This window comes from Grampus griseus (assembly GCF_964374135.1).
Source record: "Grampus griseus genome assembly, chromosome: 5".
NCBI classification, from domain to species: domain Eukaryota; kingdom Metazoa; phylum Chordata; class Mammalia; order Artiodactyla; family Delphinidae; genus Grampus; species Grampus griseus.
In genome coordinates this window covers 103,292,739-103,312,172 of record NC_138998.1, presented here as the reverse complement: position 1 = coordinate 103,312,172, position 19,434 = coordinate 103,292,739, and the positions used below count along the sequence as shown (strand labels likewise).

Genomic DNA, 19,434 nt, shown 5'->3' with positions numbered 1-19,434 from the left:
TCTTACCCTTTATAAAGCTGTCACTTCCTTGGGTGAAACTTTCATCCTATAGGTTCATCACAAGGTTGTCAGCAGTGAGATGGATATGATTCTGTAGTGTGCTGATTGATTTGGAGGTCAGAGACCTCTGTTTTTGAAAGATATTTTCACTGATTATTGAATTTTTGGTTGACAGGATTTTTATCCTCAGTACTTTAAAAGGTGTCCATCCATTGTTTTCTGGCTTGCACAATTTTTTTTTTCCTGATGAAAAGTCTGCTGTCCTTATTTTTGTTTCCCTGTATATAATGTGCCCTTTTTCTTTTTTTTTTTTTTTTTGAGTAGGTAACACATGTTCGTGTTTCAAAATTCAAAAATTATGTTGAGCATACAAGGAGCATACAAGTAGATATTGTTCAATTTACATCTTTCAATTTTGTTTACAGTGGAAACGCACTTAGTTCCATTTAGTTTCCATTTCCATAGGCAAACAATGTAATTGTTCTCTTGGGTTTCCTTCCAGACATATTTTATGCATGTACAAGAAAAAAAATCATGTTTCCTTTTCCTCCATTTTACAAAAATGCTAGTGTAGTGTGCGCACTGTCTTGTACCCTTTCTTAATTCAGATATCTTCATTCAGATATTTTTCCCCATCATAGAAAAACTATCATCAGTCATTATAATGGTTGTAGAGTATTTAACTGTTATGGATATATAAAAATTTTAACTAACTGGTACTCTATTAATGGGTGTTTAGATTATGTTCCAATCTATTGCTGTTGTCAACAATAATGAATCTTGAATTTTAATGAATTGCCACGTATGAGTGACACTTGGAATATATACAGGCATACCTTGTTTTGTTGCACTCTGCTTAATTTGATTTGCAGATAACTGTGTTTTTTGCAAGTTGAAGGTTTGTGGCAACCCTGCGTTGAGCAGGTCTGTTGGTGCTCAACAGACTTTGCTCATTTCATGTCTCTTTGTCATGTTTTGGTAATTCTCATAATGTTTCACAGTTTTTCATTATTATTACATTTGTTATTATCTGTGATCAATGATCTGTGATGTTACTGCTGCAACTCACTGAAGGCTCAAATGATGGTTAGCACTTTTTAGCAAGAAAACATTTTTAAATTAAGGTATATACTTTTTTATACATAACATTATTGCACACTTAATAGATTATAGTATAGTGTAAACATAACTTTTATATGCACTGGGAAACCAAAAAAGTCATGTGTCTTTATTGCAATATTTGCTTTATTGCGGTGATCTGGACCTGAATCTGCAATATCTGAGGTATACCTGTGCAAGGAGTTTTGTATATTGTACAGGTATCCTGGGAGAAGAATTGCTAGATCAAAGAGTCTTAGGTTTGTCATTTTGATAGTGCCAAATTTTCTCTGTAGAGTTGAGGCAATTTACAGTATTGCCAGCCATATAAGAGAGGACCTGTTTCCCTACACCTTTGTCAATGCATTGTTTTATAAATTTTTAAAATTATTATAATTTTCAAACCTACACAGAAGTAGAAGGAGTAGTATAATGAACTGCCCTTACCCATCACCAGCTTCAGTAATTATCAATATATCGTTAGTCTTCTTTCATCTATACCTCCACACTCTTTACCCATTGCTAGTTATCTATTTTTTATAGCTTTATTGAGGCATAATTTCCATGTCATTAAGTTCATACAGTTTAAGTATAATTAAATGATTTATAGTAAATTTATAAAGTTGTGTAGCCGTCACCACAATCCAGTGTTACTACATTTTCTCCACCTCTAAAATATCCCTCATACTTACTTCCAGACAATTCCCAGCCCAAGGCAACTACTGATCTGTTTTCTATCTTAATAGAGCTGCTATACCTAGACATTTCGTGTAAACAATATGTCACAACATGTAGGCTTTTACATATGAGTACTTTCATTTAGAGTAATGTTTTTGAGGTTCATTCATGTTTTAGCACTTATCAGTAGCTCATTCATTTTTGTGCTGGATAGTAATCCATTGTATGGATATAGTACATTTTGTTTTTACGATCAGCAATTGATGGATATATGGATTGTTTGCAGTTTTTTCGCTATGAACATTTGTGTACAAGTGGACAAATGTTTTTATTTCTCTTGAGTAGATACCTAGGGATGGAATTGCTAGATGCTATGATAAGTTTATGTTTAACTTTGGTTTAACATAGAACTGCCACACTGTTTCCAAAGTGACTAACTACACCATTTAAAATTCTAACCAGCTATCTAGAAAGGTTTCAGTGTCTCCATATGTTCACTAACACTTGTGATTATTTGTCTTTTTCATGATAGCTATTCCACTAGTTGTGTAATGGTATCTTATTTTGGTTTTAATTTGCACTTCCTCAGCGCTGTTGATGGCAAATATCCTTTCATGTACCTATATGCTATTGCATATCTTCTTTGGTAAAATGTCTGTTCAAATCTTTGCCCATTTTTAAATTGGATTGTTTGCCTTATTAAGTTGTAAGAGTTCTTTATATATTCTGGTTGCACATTCTTTGTCAGATCTATGATTCGTAAATACTTTTACCTATTCTGTGGCTTGTCTTTTCATTTTCTTATTGGTGTCTTTTGGAATCTATTGCTGGTTTTAAGAAATTTGATTGTAATTTTCCTTGTGTAATATCTCTCACATTTCTTACTCTTAAATTTCTTGGAATTTTGGTTTTGTACTTTTTTACCAAATTTGGGAAATTCTCTCAAGAATTTTTTAGGAAAAAAAAAGAAGTAAGGTGGAAACTTATGGAGGTCTTTCACAGGATTATCATAAATTATATCCTACATTGCTTATTTGTCAGAATTTTCAGAATTCACTATTTAGACAACTGATAAGAAAGCTAAGAAAAAACATGTATCTATAGATACTTCACAAGAATATGTAGAAATGTATTTCCTTTCTTAAAATGAATTAAATAAATATTACAAATAAATTTTATTTTCAGTTGTAAAAAAAAAAGAATTTTTTTAGAAATCACCATTATGTTTTCTTAAAGGACACCACTTGAAGGGAATCCACAGTTGACCTATACCTGACTGATTGTTCTATTCATTTTTTTCTGTCTTTTTGTGTGTGTGTTTTGTTTTAGTAATGCTATACCTTGTTTTCACTGATTTTATCTTCTGCAGAGTCTAATCTGACATTAATCCCATACAATGTATTTTTCATTTCAGACATTGGATTTTTTTATTTATGAAAGTTTTAATTGGGTCTTTTATGTCTTCTATTTCTCTGCTTAACCTGATTATTCTTTACCTTAGGAGTTGGCAGACTATGGCCCATGGGGTCAAATGCTGCCCATGGCTGTTTCTGTTTTTTTTGTTTTTTTTTTAATATGGCTCCCAAGCTAAGACTGGTCTTTATATTTTTAAGCAATGGTGTGTAAAAAAAAAAATGTGAGAGAGACTTAATGTGGCCCAGAAAGCCTAAAATATTATCTGGCAACCCAGGCTCCACCCTCAACCTAATATAACATTGGAGGAAGACAGTGGTGCACTGAAGGTCATGATAGCAACAACCCACATGATAGCAATAACACAAACTCACTTAACTCATGAGTAGATTTATTTAAATGCCCAACAGTAAAGGCTAGCAGAAGAAAAGGCTTGTCTGTTTCCAGGCACCAATTTTATTAACATCTGTTTATACTTTCATATATTATAAAGTACAGCTTTCAGTCAAAAATTATAGACACATAAAAAAGAAAAAAATGCACTATCAAGAGACAAAGCAGTTTGTAGAATCAAATTTAGATATAAAGATCTAGTGGGAAAAATGGATAACATGGTTGAACATATTGAGAATTCCAGCAGAGAGCTGGGACACTTTTTAAGAAAGATTCATATGGAAATGCTGGAAGTAAAAGATATAGTAACAGATTAAGAATGCCTCTGATGTGCTCATCAGTAGAGTCAACACAACACAATTGTGGAAAGAATGAACTCAAATATAGGTCAGAAGAAATTACCCAAACTAAATGACAAAGAGAAAAAGAGAAGAAAACAACAGAGCATCTAAGAGTGTTGGGAAAATATGAAATTGTATAACATACGTCTGTTAGAATCCCAGAAAGAGAAGAAAAATGAGGCAGAAGAAGTATAAAATAGTAGCCATGAAGTTTTCAAATATAATGAAAGATGTTAAACCACAGGTCTAAGAAACTCAGAACAACAAACAGGATAATTTCAAACTCTCTCAGACTACCACCTAGGTCCCCTAGGTGCATCACATTCAAACTCAAAAAATCACAGAGAAAATCTTGAAGGCCACCAGAGAACAAAGACATTACCTAATTTAGAAAGCTACAGCAGGCATCTCAGAAACTATGCAAGCCAGAACACAGTCAAGTGACATCTTTAAAGTGCTGAAAGAACAGTTCTTTCAACTATCAGTTCAAGAGGGAGAAATAAAGATGTTTTTGGGGAAGCAAAAACTGAAAGACTTATTCCCAGAAGACCTGAACTACAAAAAAAAGTAGTACAAGTATGATGCCAGACAGAAAATCTACCTAAAGAAATGAGATCTGAAAATGGTACAAGCTTGAAGATGCAGTTGACCCTTGAATGGTGGAGGGGTTAGGGGCACCAACCTCCCACACAGTCGAAAATTCATGTAGAACTTTACAGTCAGGCTTCCATTTCTGCAATTCTGCATCCATGGATTCAGCCAATCACAGATTGCATAGTACTTCAGTACGTATTTATTGAAAGAAATCTGCATATAAGTGGACCTTCACAGTTCAAATCTATGTTGTTTAAGGGCCAACTGTAAATTTAAAATTGAATTTAAAAAATTTTTAGTCACTGTGAAACATAACTGTTTAATGCAGGGGTTGGCAAACATTTTTTTTTTTTTTTAAAGGCCATATACTTTAGCCTTGCAGATCATAGAGTAACTACTCAACTCTGCTCTTGTAGCACCAAGGTAGCCATAGACAACATAAGTGAATGCATGTGGCTGTGTTCCAGTAAAACTTTTACAGAAACTGGCAGCCAGCCTATGGGTTATATTTTCTAAGTGCTGAGATTAAAGCAAAAATTGTAGTGAAGTATTGTTTGTAGCATGTAAAATTTAAATGAATGACAAAAAGAGCACAAGGATTATTATATTATACTTAAAGCAGCATAATATCATTTGAAGGTAGGCTAGGACTTATATATAAGGTAAACCCTAGAGTAATCACTAAAAACATTGAATACAGAGATGGATATATTAAGCGAAAATAGAGATAAAATGGAATCATAAAATCACTCAATCCAAAAGAAGGTGGAAGAAGCATCAAATGGAGCAATGAACAGAGAACAAATCCATGGTAGGTTTTAATCCAAGCAATATATGTAAATTGCCTAAACCTATTAAAAAAGACAAATTAGTTGGATAGAAAAGCAAGTTCCAACAGATATATATCCATACCCCTACACCCTTTTTTAGATAAACAGGTACACACTTTTCTACACTCTGCTTTTTTCACTTAATATTATATCTTGGAGATCACTCCATAGTGATACAGAGATAGTCCAAATTCCTTTTTACATCTTACAATATTGTGTAGATATACCATAGTTCATTCAACATGCCTTCTATTGATAAGTATTTGGATTGCTTCCATTGTTTTCCTATTACAAGTAGTGCTATGAGTAATATCCATTGGCATACATCTTTTTGTATGTTTGCCAGTAGATTTTTGGGGTAGGCTCCTAGAATCTGTGTCAAAGGATGAATAGATATGTAATTTTGCTAAGTAGTCTCAAAGTTTCCTTTATACAGCTTGTACCATTTTGCATTCTCACCCATAAAATAAAGCTTTACCTCCAACCTCACCACAGTTTTTTGTTGTCAAACTTTTGATTTTTTGCTAAGCTAATAGGAGAGAAATGGCATGTCAATGTGGTTTTAATTTGTATTTTTCTTATTGTGAGTGAAGGTGAACACCCTTTTGCATATCCTTAAAGACTATTTTGTTTCATTTTCCATGAGCTACCTGTTTATATTATCTCAAGCCCATTTTCTATAAGTTAGTTGGACTTTTTCTTCTCAGTTTTCATAAACTCTTTATGTATTAGGGATATTAACCCCTTCCTCTGATACTAGTTACAAATGTATATGTTTTCATTTATGTTTTGCTTTCCTTATGGCAATTATACTTTTAGACATTTTAAAATGTAATTAAAATTTATCAGTGTTCTGTTGCTTCTGACTTTTGAGTCATAGTTAAGAAAAGGTCTCTATAACCAAGTTATATGTGATTACTTCTGATATTTGTAGTGTTTAATTTTTTATATTTAGGTTTTTTAATCCATTTTGAATTTTTTCTTATGTTTGGAAATTGGAGTGAATCAATTTTGTCTTTTAGTATTGGGCTATGTGATATGGAGTAAACATTTTCCCTGATTTGAGATGCTGTTTTTGTCATATACTCATTTTTCACATGCAGTTGTCCTATTTTTGGATTTTCCATTTGATTTCATTAGGCTATTTGTTGATGTGTCAGTATAATGCTAGTTGAATCATAAAGGCTTTACAAAATGTTTTAATATTGGCAAGTTCCTTTTCATTGCTCATGCTATTTCATGGTTTTCCTAGATATTAACTTTGTAATCAACTTTCTACTTTCAGAAAAACTTGAAGTTATGTAAATTTATAAATTAGGAGAATTTAATATTTAACTTACTAAAGTATATATTTTATATGCTCTTTATCTTCCTCCACTTCAAAAACACTGGAACACTAAGGCTGAAACTTCTCCTTCCAACTTTAATGTTTATTGATACCATGTATTTTTGCTATGACTTTTAAAAGCCCAGATGAAATTATTATTATTGCTTCATGCTGTCAAATGTTTTAGCCTATATGCTTACTAATTTGCATCTTAGACTCTTCTTGCTAATTTAATTACCTGTGTCTTTGTAAACTGTCTTTATTATTCTCTGGTTGTTTATATATTGTTCTTTGTATTTGGCATTTTATAGCTTACTGTGATTAGCTAGGTATAGATTTATTTTTATTAATCATTATTGAGATTTTCTGGGCTTCCTGTACCTGAGGATTGGTATCTTTCATCAGTTATGAAAAAATTCTTACCCAGTTTTTGTCTTAGCTTCATTCTCTCATTCTTTTTTTTTTTTTTGAAGTATGATTAGGGATGTTAGACTTGTACACTCCATTCCTCATGTCTTTAACTCTTGCTTGTATTTTCCATTTCTTTGTCTCTCTGTATTGCACTTTATTTTTTTACAGATCTTTCTGTTTACCAGTTCTTTCTTCAGCTGTGTCTAATCTGCAATTAAATATGTTCATTGGCTTTTAATTTCATTGATTTTACTTTTTATTTCTATAATTTTTTGACTACTATTTTTTATTATTTTAATATTACTTTATTCCTTAATATTATCCTCATTTTATATTCTGGGTCTGGTTTAAATATATAAAGTCTTTATGGACTTTCTGTTGCTTCTTGCTCATGGTGTTGTGTTTCCTTATATACTGTGGTTTTTATTGTCATCATCATTATTATTTACATTGTGAATTTGTATTTTCTTGGAATAAATTTATTTGCAAAAATTGAGGCCTGAATTTGAAGTGGATATTCAGAAAGGATCTACATTTGTTTCTGGCAGGGACCTGGAGATATTACTAGTCCAGGACCAATCTTAGCTAAATTCTTGGCTTGAGAATTTTTGGACCATGTACGCAATATGAATTCAGGTGACAACCTATATGAGAGGATTTTAAAACTAGATTTTTTTTTTTTTCTTTTCCAGGGTAGTTCAAAGTGCAACCAGACAGTTTTCCTTAACAGTCTTAGAAATGTGGTGAAGTTGGTGGGAGGAGCATATTGGCATAGCTGTTTGAAGTTTTAGTCAAGGCAAAAGCCAGCTGTTTTATCCAGCATTTTACTTGTTTTCTGATGGTGAATCGCTAAGGGTACTAGTCTGTCATACTTTAGAGAAAATAATTTTTTTTTTTTTTTTTTTTTTTTTTTTGCGGTACGCGGGCCTCTCACTGTTGTGGTGGCCTCTCCCGTTGCGGAGCACAGGCTCCGGACGCACAGGCTCAGCGGCCACGGCTCACGGGCCCAGCCGCTCCGCGGCATGTGGGATCCTCCTGGACCGGGGCACGAACCCGTGTCCCCTGCATCGGCAGGCAGACTCTCAACCACTGCGCCACCAGGGAAGCCCGAAAATAATGTTTTATACTGATACAGTTTATCAGTATATAGTTGAAAAAAAAAACTATGAACCTCTTCTTTCCTCACTAAAGACGTTACTGAAGAAAGTATTTTGAAGATAAATGCATTGGAATGCTTGAGTATGACAAAGTAATGCTCTTTGTTAATATTAAGTAGTGCTGGGACTTCCCTGGTGGTCCAGTGGTTAAGACTCCACACTTCCACTACAGCAGGTGCAGGTTCGTTCTCTGGTCAGGGAACTAAGGTCCCACATGCTGCACGGGCATGGCCAAAGGAAAAAAAAAAAAAAAAGATTAAGTACTGCTGAGTTGAAACATCTATATGATCAAAGATTTAGAGTTAGTAAGTGTAGAAGAAATTGTTAAAAATGAGTGTTTAAAGTGTGGGCAATAACATTTTATTCTATTCTTATTTAATTCATGTAGAACAGACCTAATTTTCTTTGGCTTAAATTAGTAAGTGGATTTCTTGTATTTGGATAGTTAAGCATCATAATTTAGTGGAATTTTCCTATGGCAGATAAATGCACAAATCCACATTCTTATATTTTAGTGTGAAAATTACTTATCTGCTTCAGAGACCCAAAAAAGAAAAGTAATTCTGGTCATAATTACCAATCTATTTATGTGTGCCTTTGTATTTTAAGAAGTCTGGCACCTTATTACCACTTGTAATATATGTGAAATCTGGTAAACACTTGTAATATATTGTCTGAATTCCAAGCAACCCAAGGATAGAATATAGTTTGTTTCATAACTGGAGACTTTAGTGATATTCTAGTTATTTAAACTTACATAGCTAATAGGAATATACTGATTGATGAAAGTCAAATAAAAATGATGGTAAAAGGTATACTTTTTTAAATTCAAAGGGCATACCATCTATAATATACTTGTCCCACTGCAAATAATTTATGTTTTTATATAAATCATTTTACCTAGGTATTTCTATTTTGAGTAATTATTTCAATTTAGGTGAATGAACTGTAGGTAACCCATAATTTGGACTAATATTAATTATAATTGGTTAATGTACAGACTATGACATATTAAGCATTATACTAAATATTTTATTACACAAACATTAAACACTATATGAAACATATTCAACATTAAAAACCAATATAACATTATACAATAATAAATTTTTGGAAAGAAACATTTTGATGAATTTAGTTAGATATCTTAAAAAATCTTCATGATTTAAGTGAGGAAAAATTGGTGTCTTACATATCAACAAAATTGACATATGCAGAGCTGAGAAGAACAAATCTGTGAAGACCTCAGGTTTCTTCTTAGATTGTTGAAGGAAACTTTGATGGCAATGTTAATAATAGAAGTAGTAGTACTATATTATTATTAGCATGCACCTATAGCACCTCCAGGGATTGTTTTAAGTGCTTTACAAGAGGTAGCTACAGTTATTGTTCCTGTTTTATAAATAAAGAAACCGAGGCACAGAGATATTAAGTGACTTGCCCAGGGTCACATATCAAGGAGATGGTGGTGCTGAGATTGAAACCCAGTGTGGCTGTAGACCATGGGTGAGTAAAGGGCCAGATAGCAAGTATTTTTAGGCTTAACTCATAAGGTCTCTGTGGCCACTACTCAGTTCTATTATCTAGTATGAAAGCAACCATAGTCAATATGTAAATATATGGGTGTGGTTCTGTTTGAATAATAATGTACTTATTGACAGTAATATTTAAATTTCATGTAATTTTTACCTGTTAGGAAATATTATTCTCTTGGGTTTTTTGTTTTGTTTTGTTTTGGGGGGGGGGGGTTGTTTGTTTTTGTCTTTTTTTTTTTTTTTTTTTTTTGTGGTACACGGGCCTCTCACTGTTGTGGCCTCTCCCATTGCGGAGCACAGGCTCCGGATGCGCAGGCTCAGCGGCCATGGCTCACGGGCCCAGCCGCTCCGCGGCATGTGGGATCTTCCCGGACCGGGGCATGAACCCGTGTCCCCTGCATCGGCAGGCGGACTCTCAACCACTGCGCCACCAGGAAAGCCCGTCTTTGTTTTTTAACAGTTTAAATATGGCTAACTATTCTTATCTCATGTATTATACAACAACAGGCCTTCCTGCTGTAGACTGCTATGTATATTTTGGAGTCCTACCTTGTTCTATTGTGGACTCATTTACTCTGCATCTTGTAGAGTTTGTCTCCTTGAGGGCTAGACAATTTGATCTCTAAACACTTAGTTGATCCTTTACACTAGGCAATAGGAAATTCAACAGGTCTGAGACAAGAAGTTTCTACTTCTACATATACTCTAGGTTTTTCCCTTAGTGATTTCACTACTATGTAAATACTTGTTGACTTTCCTGAATCTTACCCTCAGGCAGAGTTAGCTAGACCATATTGTTTTATCATTATTTACTCTACTTATTTTGCATATAGTTTTTCTCATTTTAATGTCATTATAATGGACTTGGGCCTTGTTATTGAGGTAGCTGATAGTGAGGCATATACAGATCTCTTGTAATGTTGGCTCCCCTTTCATGTTCACATAATACATAATTCTGCATATTTAGATTATCTACAAGGTCATATTAATCTGCACATTCATCTCTAAATTTACTGCCATAGCATATTTTATTTCTACTAAAAACCTTTGTATCTCTTCCTCCTTCAATAGAATTAAGTGGTCTACCAGTCAGTACTATCTACTCAATGTAATGATGCAATTTCTACCCCATTCTACCTAGTACAAAGTTAACACCTCCTTGTTTCAACATGTTATAATAGTGATACATGCAAAGTACAGTACTATGATAGTACAGAAGAATCACCTATGTATTAGTCTGGAGAGAAGCAAGGGAGTTTTTAGGCTAAGTTCCTAGGTGGAATCATATAAATAGGTCTTGAGGAAGCAACAGATCTAAACACCTTTAAGCACACAGGAGTTTTAGGCTATGTAGGAAAGTTTGCTGCAATTTGAGCATGGAATTTAGTAATATCTGTGTGTAAAAGTAGTTTTGGATCAGACATAAAGGTTCTTATGTCAAAATAAGGAATCTGAATTTCCTCCTCTTCATCAGTGATCTCAAATACCTAAATAAAATAGAATGGGAATATAAGTAATAAATAAGTCAAGCAGGCAGTGTGCTGGGGAAATGGGAGATGGATGGACACTGACAAATTGGAAGAGAGGTCCATGCCCTGACTAAAGGCAGTAGCTGCTCAGCTTATTTTGCTATGGAGAGATGCAAGCCCTGTGTTACAGGGGTTCCTCTTTATCAAGAGCTCAGAGAAATCTACATTTAATCTGAAATACGACAGTTTTTAAATATTGGAAACTAAAATATTTTTTAAAAATATTTGATCTATATAAACAAATGTGTCAGCTGAAGGTCTTTGCTTTAGATGGTAAAATCTACACAGCAAGTGTTAAGTCTCTAAGTAGATCATTCTGTGTTTTAGGAAGATAACAATGGCAGCCATGTTGAACATGGATTTTAGGTAAGTGTGGAATAGCAAGACAGGAGATAGGGTCTATTAGAAGTTTAAAGATGAGATAGATGTGAATTAATGCTTTATTAATAGGGATGGAGAAGATTCCAGAAGTACGTTGATGGTGCTATTTTATACTTACTTATTGATGGTAAAATAAATACATAATGGTTGATAATGAAAAATAATTCTCCTTTTCATCCCTGACCCCTAGTTTCTTTTTCCCCTATGTAAAGGCAACTGTTTTTACCAGTTTGTTGCATATCCCTCTAGTAGTCTGGCAACATGCATTGGTGTACATGTGCCTTCTACTCTCTCCCTTCCTTTACACCAGTGATAATGTAATGAATAGATTTCTCCATCTTTGTTTAACAATATATGCTGGAATTTTCCCCTTATCTATTCATATAGATGTAAATATATTCTCAATAATATTCTCATTAATATTTGTATTATATTTCACTTCATGGGTATATTATAATTTAACCAGTCCCTTGTGGTAGACATTTAGTATGTTTCCATTGTTTTACTGCTACAAACCATCTGTGGATGCATATCCATATATATGTGTGTCTTTGAACTTATGTGTGTATTATTTGGAGGATTAAATTCTTATAAATGGAAATGGTAAGTCTAGTGGTATGTGTGCGTTTAAAATTTTGTTGACTATTACCATGTTGCCTTTAAAAGTAGTACCACTTATCATCCCTCCAACTAGATAGCAGAGCCTATTTCTGTACTTCAGAGCCATCATGGGATATATCAACATTTTTATTTTTGTAAATAAGATAGGAGAGATGACATTTCATCTTTATAATTTCACTTATTTAATTATAGAGAATCTTTTCATATTTGAAAAAAAATCCACTTGCGTTTCTTTTCTGTGGTCTTCTCTCCCAGTTTTCTACTAGGTTGTTAACTGGTTTTTTTTAAAACAAAAATTACTTATATAAGCTTTTTAATTAAGGAAATCAGCAAAGATTCTCAGTGTATTATTTTACTTTTGACTGCTTTTATGTGGTTTTTTTCTGTTGACATTTAAAAATTTTAAGTAGTCAAATTTATAAATATATCAGTTTATGGAGTATGGTTACTATACTGTATTTAGAAGGGTCTTTGTAATTATTGTGTAATACCTAGGTCTTTTATATAATTTTAAAATTCTCAGTTATATTCTACATTTGCATTTGTATTTTAAAAGTTGTCTTTATTAGTGATTTGCTTTGATTAAAGGCAAAAAGTAAAAAGACAAGAAATAATACATGTTGGCACGGATGCAGAGAAAAGGGAACCTTTGTACACTGTTAGTGGGAATGTAAATTGGTGCAGACAGTCTGGAGGTTCCTCAAAAAATTAAAATTGGAACTATCATATGATCCAGCAATTCCACTTCAGTATTTATCCAAAGAAAATGAAAACACTAACTCAAAAAGACATATGCACCCCATGTTTATTGCAGCATTATTTACAAGAGCTGAGATGTGGAAACAACCTAAGTGTGTCCATCAGTGGATTAGTGGATAAAGAAGATGTGGTATATATACACAATCAAACATTACTTAGCCATTAAAAAAATGCAGTATTGCCATTTGTGACAGCGTGGATGAACCTTAAGGGCATTATGCTAAGTGAAATAAGTCAGATAAAGACAAATACTGTATGAGCTCACCTATATGTTGAATTTTAAGACAAAAAAACCCCAAGAACCCCCAAAATACCAAGCTCATAGATACAGAGAGCAGATTAGTGGTTGCTAGAGGTGGGGGGTGGGGAGTAGGCAGAATGCACGAAGCGAGACAAAAGGTACAGACTTCCAGTTATAAAATAAATAAATCATGGAGATGTATTAATAATACACAGCATGGTGACTATAGTTAATAATACTATGTTGCGTATTTGAAAATTGCTAAGAGAATAAATCTTAAAAGTTCTCATCACAAGAAAAAAATTGCAACTATGTATGGTGATGGATGTTAACTAGACTTACTGTGATCATTTCACAATATATACAAATGTTGAATCATTATGTTGTACAGCTGACACCAATATATTGTTGTGTGTCAATTATGCCTCAAAAAAAGGCACCACAAGTGTTTAAAAAAATACGACTTCAGATATTCCTAGTTGAGTCTTCTAGGTTAATAAAATTTAAAATTTTTCAGTGATTCGTCATTGTGATACTTTTGGATTACTAAATAATTTTTAATAGTTTTCCATGCTCATGATTAGGAAATAAGTTATATTTCTGCCTGTGTGAACTCATGAATTGTTAAAGGCACATAAAGTACTTAGTAACAGTATTTTCCAAATAATTTATTTAAAAAGGAGGAACCACAGAGTTTGGACAACTTAACATAAATGGGATAATCAAGGTAAGCCTAGGGTTTGAGGACCATGTGTCATGTATTAGGTATAAAATTGGTGATATTGCTATAATATAAATGTTGGCTGAGACTTTTCATTGTGCCTCTTATATTTTTGGGTCAATTTTACCACCCCTTGTATCTCTTTGAAAAACAATCAGATTTTGAGTTTTCTCTGGGGTCCATTGTATTGGGGTGAAGCTGGACTATGTGCCCATTTTGAATCATTGTTATATGTATAGCCACATTTTTGCCACCTGGTATACCATTGCATTTTTTCCCCCACTGTGAACACTGGTAGACATAAGTAATGTAATTGTTCATTCTGTAGGTATAGAATTTCAGTGTATTTCTTTTTATTATAATTTTACTGAAAACATAACATGAATCCTAAATGATCAATATAATTTTTCAAAGCCAACTATTTTAAAACTAAATATCTGATATTATATAACTGGTATCTCTTGAGACTTTTAAATTGGGGCAAAAATTCAGAGAAGCAATGAAAGTTATCATTCACTTATTCTTTCCAGGAGTTTCTTTGAGTTGCTGCTGTTCTTTGGAAGAGATGAGTTTTATGAAGAGCCCTTAAAGGATATTCTTGGATCATTCCAGGTAAAACATTTTGTCTACATTTTGTCTACATTTAAAACAGGCCTTTATTCCCCACCTAAAAATAGTATATTGATTATAAGCTTTTATATTTACTTAAGGTGGCAGTGCTTAAGATTCTGTTATGTTGGCAAAAAAGAAAGTTCTTAAAATTAATCTTTAGCTGTACTTCTAAGCAATTCATACAGAGGATTCTAATTCCACATTTGCTAGACTAGAGCCTGCTGCCACCACCCTTATAGATTCCCAAGCGCATCTTGGACATATACTTGCTTTTTATTGCTAAAGGCTTTTGTTCCAAAGCCCCATGTAGAACTCAGCCTGGAAAAAGGACTCTTTTTGCCTAGACTAGAAGCAGGCTGTTTGTCCCATGCCACTTTTTCCTTTGGTTGTCTCCTGATTTTGTCATCTGTTTTCTTAATAGCCTTCCCAAGATAGGAGACAGTTTTTTTTTTTTTTTTTTTTTTTGCACATGCTCTATGAGTGAAGAGTAAATCCAGAAGGGAATGACAAAAGATCTAAGACCTCACCTGTAGATAAAAGAACATTTGATGTTTTTACCATTTTGTTGGGAAGCAATACGTAGTACCGTGGCTCACTGATGGGTCCTTGGCAGTCTCATTGCCCTTTTTTGGGGTGGAATAAAGAAAGATGTACTTTGAGCTCCCCCTAGAGGTATAGTTGTTCAGACAACGTATTGCAATCTACCTTGAGGAAGGAAGTCATCAGAGTAACAGAAAGTCATGCAGTGCTTTCTCTCACCTAGAATTTTTATTTCATGTTTATTTAAAGAACTTTTAGACTGAATTAAAGCAGATTTTTATGAGTGATCACTCTGGTACATACATAAAATAGGAAAACTATAAGCAAACTTAATTGGCTAAGGTATATCTAAAACTTCTTCACATTCAGAAGCTTACTCTAGAATTGCTTTTCCTTTCCAGTCATCAGTGTCTATTTTTCTATACCATTTTGTCTTCAGTGGCATCAAAAGTGTTGGTGATGCAGCATTTCCTAAAATAATTAATAAAAGAACTCAAAGTCACTGGTACTGGGCTTTTAAAAGCTTAAGCTGGCTTTATAATAAGTTCTGTTTAATCAACTTTTGACTCCTGCTTCAGGGGTAGTGTTAAATTAGATTAATTACCCTATACCCTTCCTATACCATCTGATATCCAAGAGTTAAGAGAGTGCTCTGCTAGTCTCCTGGATTTTATTCTGCGTCACCAATATACCCTTTTGCAAGTTTTCATATTGTCTCTGAATGTCCGTGCATGCAGAATGACAACTACATCATGACCATTACCAGGCTGACACGGATTCAAAGATAGCATTGAATGTAAAACATAATCTGATTTCAGAGTTATAAAAATATGAAAAAATGTATCTTAGAATCAGTGAAATTAGGTACATTATATTGAACTTTCTACTTTATCCATCCTTACATTCAGCAAGTGGTAAAAATACCTGTTCTCATGGAGCCTGCATTCTAATTAGAGTCTATATTCAAGTATTTAAAACTTCTTAATTTTCCATTCCATTTTTCCTTTGACACTTGTGTTCTTGGCAATCTATTCTTGAACTTTTACTTCAGCAAATATTTATTTAGTCCCCATTGTGTGCTAGGTGCTAAGCTCTGGAAAAACCAAAATAAGCAAAAACAAAAGAGCCCCTACTACTGTGCAGTTGAATTCTGGTGTAGAGACACAAAGACAAGAAGTCAAACCTTTGTAAAGTAAGAGTATTTTAGAAAGTGACAGATGACTTTAGTGGGAACTACTGAAGTGTTTTTAGAGTAGATGAGAGACAATACTTGACTTCTGTTTTAAATGTGTGAAATCATAGCATTTGTGAAGGGATATATCCTTTTTCTTTTTTTCTTGTGAACAGGGTTTCCATTCAGTTATCAAAATAATTAATCCCTCAAGGGAGAGTTCATGGTTTTGTATTGTTTTCTATCTCCTACTCAAATTCTAAAGCCCGCCCCTTCTCCTGTTTGTTTTTAATCTCTGCATTTCCACTACTTTTGTTGCTGTTCTTTCTTCCTACTCTGAATTTTCTTGGGCCTCTAACTCCTGCCTCCTTGGAGAGATTTTACCTTCTCTTCCCATCTTAGCTTTATCTGGAGAATAGTCTTCCATTTTCTAACTGAACTGCTGCTGCTGGTGCTTTGCTGCTGGTGCTTCCCAGACATGTGCCCTAAGCGACCCAGGAAAGGCCAACACGTAGTCCATCATGTATACTCTTCTAAAACCTCACATTTGCTAAGTTTTGTGAATTCTCCAGGCTTTTGACTGACCTTTGATAACCCAGTGACAATCTCAATGTCACCTTTTGAATTTTTTAATACTTTCTACTAGTGCAAGCCCTAGTTCCCAAGTGGTACATTTCTATCCATCTTTCATACAGCTTAAGATCATGCTCTTTCTCCTCTACAAGAAGTAGGACAAACACAGTGCTGCTAATACTTTAATGTACATAAAGATCACCTGGGTATCTTGTTAAAGTCCAAGTTATGACTCAGTAGTTCTGGGGTGAGGCCTGAGAGTCTGCATCTCTAACCTGCTCTGAGGTGATGCTGATGGTGCCGTTCCCTGATCACGCTTTGGGTTAGCAAGGGTCTAACATTCTTTGCTGGGTTTGAGTTAATCGCTTCTCTGTTCCCCCACCTACTCCCCTCCCATTTTCCAACTGTGAGTATCCCAGCTTGCCACTCTGTCATCTTGGGCAAGTTACATAATTTCTGTGTCAGTTTTATCATTTGTAAAATGGGGATAATGATCGTACTTGCTGTATATAGGTTCATCGGTTTGGCGTGGTTCTTAGAAAAATGATCAGGCTTAAGGCCTAAGGCAGGCCTGTAACCTGTCTGGTGAAATGTGTGAACTCTGAAGTCATACTGTTCGGATTTCTGTTTTTCACAGTGAGATCAAAACCTACCTCTTAAGCTTATTCTGTTCTCCAGGAATTTCAGATTTCCTAAACCTTGAGTTGTTCAAGTAGAAATTATTAATTTTTCTTATCCACTGACTATATTTTTCCAATGCTTTATTCCAAGAGGAAACTTCATTCTTAGAGCCAGATGTTCCATATACAGATAGTCCCCAACTTAACGATGGTTCAACTTACAATTTTTCAACTCTACAATGGTGTGAAAGCATACCATTCAGTAGAAACTGTACTTCAAATTTTGATCTTTTCCCAGGCTAGTGATATGCCACATGATACTGTCTCATATGCTGGGCAGCTGCAGCAAGCAGCAGCTCCCCGTAGCTCCCAGTTAGCCATGCCATCACAAGAGTAAACAACCAATACACTTACAACCGTCTGTACCCAGACAACCATTCTGTTTCGTTTTCAGTATAATCAATAAATTACATGAGATGTTCAACATTTTATTATAAAATAGGCTTTGTGGTAGATGACGTTGCCCAACTGTAATGTAAGTGTTCTGAGCATTTTTAAGGTAGGCGTGGCTAAGCTATGATGTTTGGGAGGTTAGGTGTATTAAATGCATTTTCGACTTATATTTTCAACTTACGGTGGTTTATTGGGACTTAACCCCATTGTAAGTTGAGCAAGATCTATGCTGGCTTCTAAGACCCTTGCTTACTTGGCACTTGGCTTCCAGTAACTTTTCTTTACCTCAACACAAGAAGATGACACATTTCTTATATGATGCCCCTACCTCATTATTATTTTTAATCTGTTCATTGGTGAGCTTTCCATAGGCTCGTGATTGAATTCATACACTCCAAAATCCATTAATTTAATTAAATATTTTAGATTCCTAATGAAATGACAAAAATAATATAAAATTTGGAAAAACTTCCTTGTAAATTCTGTTAACTAGGATGAGGACTTATTAACAGTCAATTAACTGAATGTGATTAAATAGGGAAATGAGAGAGAGCGATAAAAGAAAGACCCTCCAGTGCTATCCAGTAATACGCCACTCCCCCTACCAGCTTGTAACAATAGGGGCTGGAGGAAGTAGCAGGTGGTGGGGCATTTGGTATGTGACCAATCTCATTCTTGTTGGTGCTTCTTCAAAATGCACTAGGTGTGCAGCAGAACCAACAGAACAGGAATCGTGTTATACCTACATTAAGAATGGGATGTATGGCTCTGCATGAGAGCATTCCTTCCACTGAGAGAATGACTGTATGACCCAAACTAAATGCAGCCTGCCCCAATACCCAGAGGTCAGAAAGTTTTGTAAAGTTTTGTCTCCCACTGTAGCTTCCTCATAATTTACTGCCTCATGGGCCATTCATCTAACAAATCAAACTTATAAACTTTTACCTTCTCTGTTTGGGCTTGAAGGATTTGACAGAAAGCTGTTTACCCATTAGTAAAAGAGCTCTCTGTTCTAAATACTCTAGGTAAAGATGAATAAAGAGACTAACACCAGTTACCATCAGTTACATGGTAAGATAAGACAGTTTTTAAAACAAGGATCAGTTATGTTCTTGCTGTGGTTGAGCCTATGGTATCTTCCATGAAACTGGAAGTGAAATTGTAAAGAAGGGACAACCTCAGGAATGTATGGAAGTAAAATATTGTATGGAGATGAAACTACTAAACTAAAAGTGTAGTGAAGGCGATCAACAGCAGATTAGCTCCAGGAAAATCCAAATCAGTGAAGGAAATAATTTTTAAACATTAATTTTCAATTCATAATTACATACAGCTGTATCTTATTTCAGTTTTCAAGATAAAGAAAGATGCAGGACTCCTGTAGAACAAACAGGATTCTCACAAAGGAAAGAATAAAATCAGGTCTGCAGTGAACT

The 19,434-nt window shown here is 34.3% G+C and overlaps 1 protein-coding gene across 2 annotated transcripts in view; it reads left to right on the top strand.

The window, feature by feature from the left end:
- ZNF654 (zinc finger protein 654) overlaps positions 1 to 19,434 on the top strand; it is a gene marked incomplete at its 3' end in the record, with an annotated part of 94,156 nt that overhangs the window by 44,500 nt on the left and 30,222 nt on the right. For both annotated transcript variants that reach the window (XM_082655627.1, XM_082655626.1), the window contains exon 3: positions 14,560 to 14,641. In XM_082655627.1, the coding sequence (XP_082511753.1) occupies positions 14,560 to 14,641 (82 nt within the window). The remainder of the gene's footprint in view (positions 1 to 14,559; positions 14,642 to 19,434) is intronic.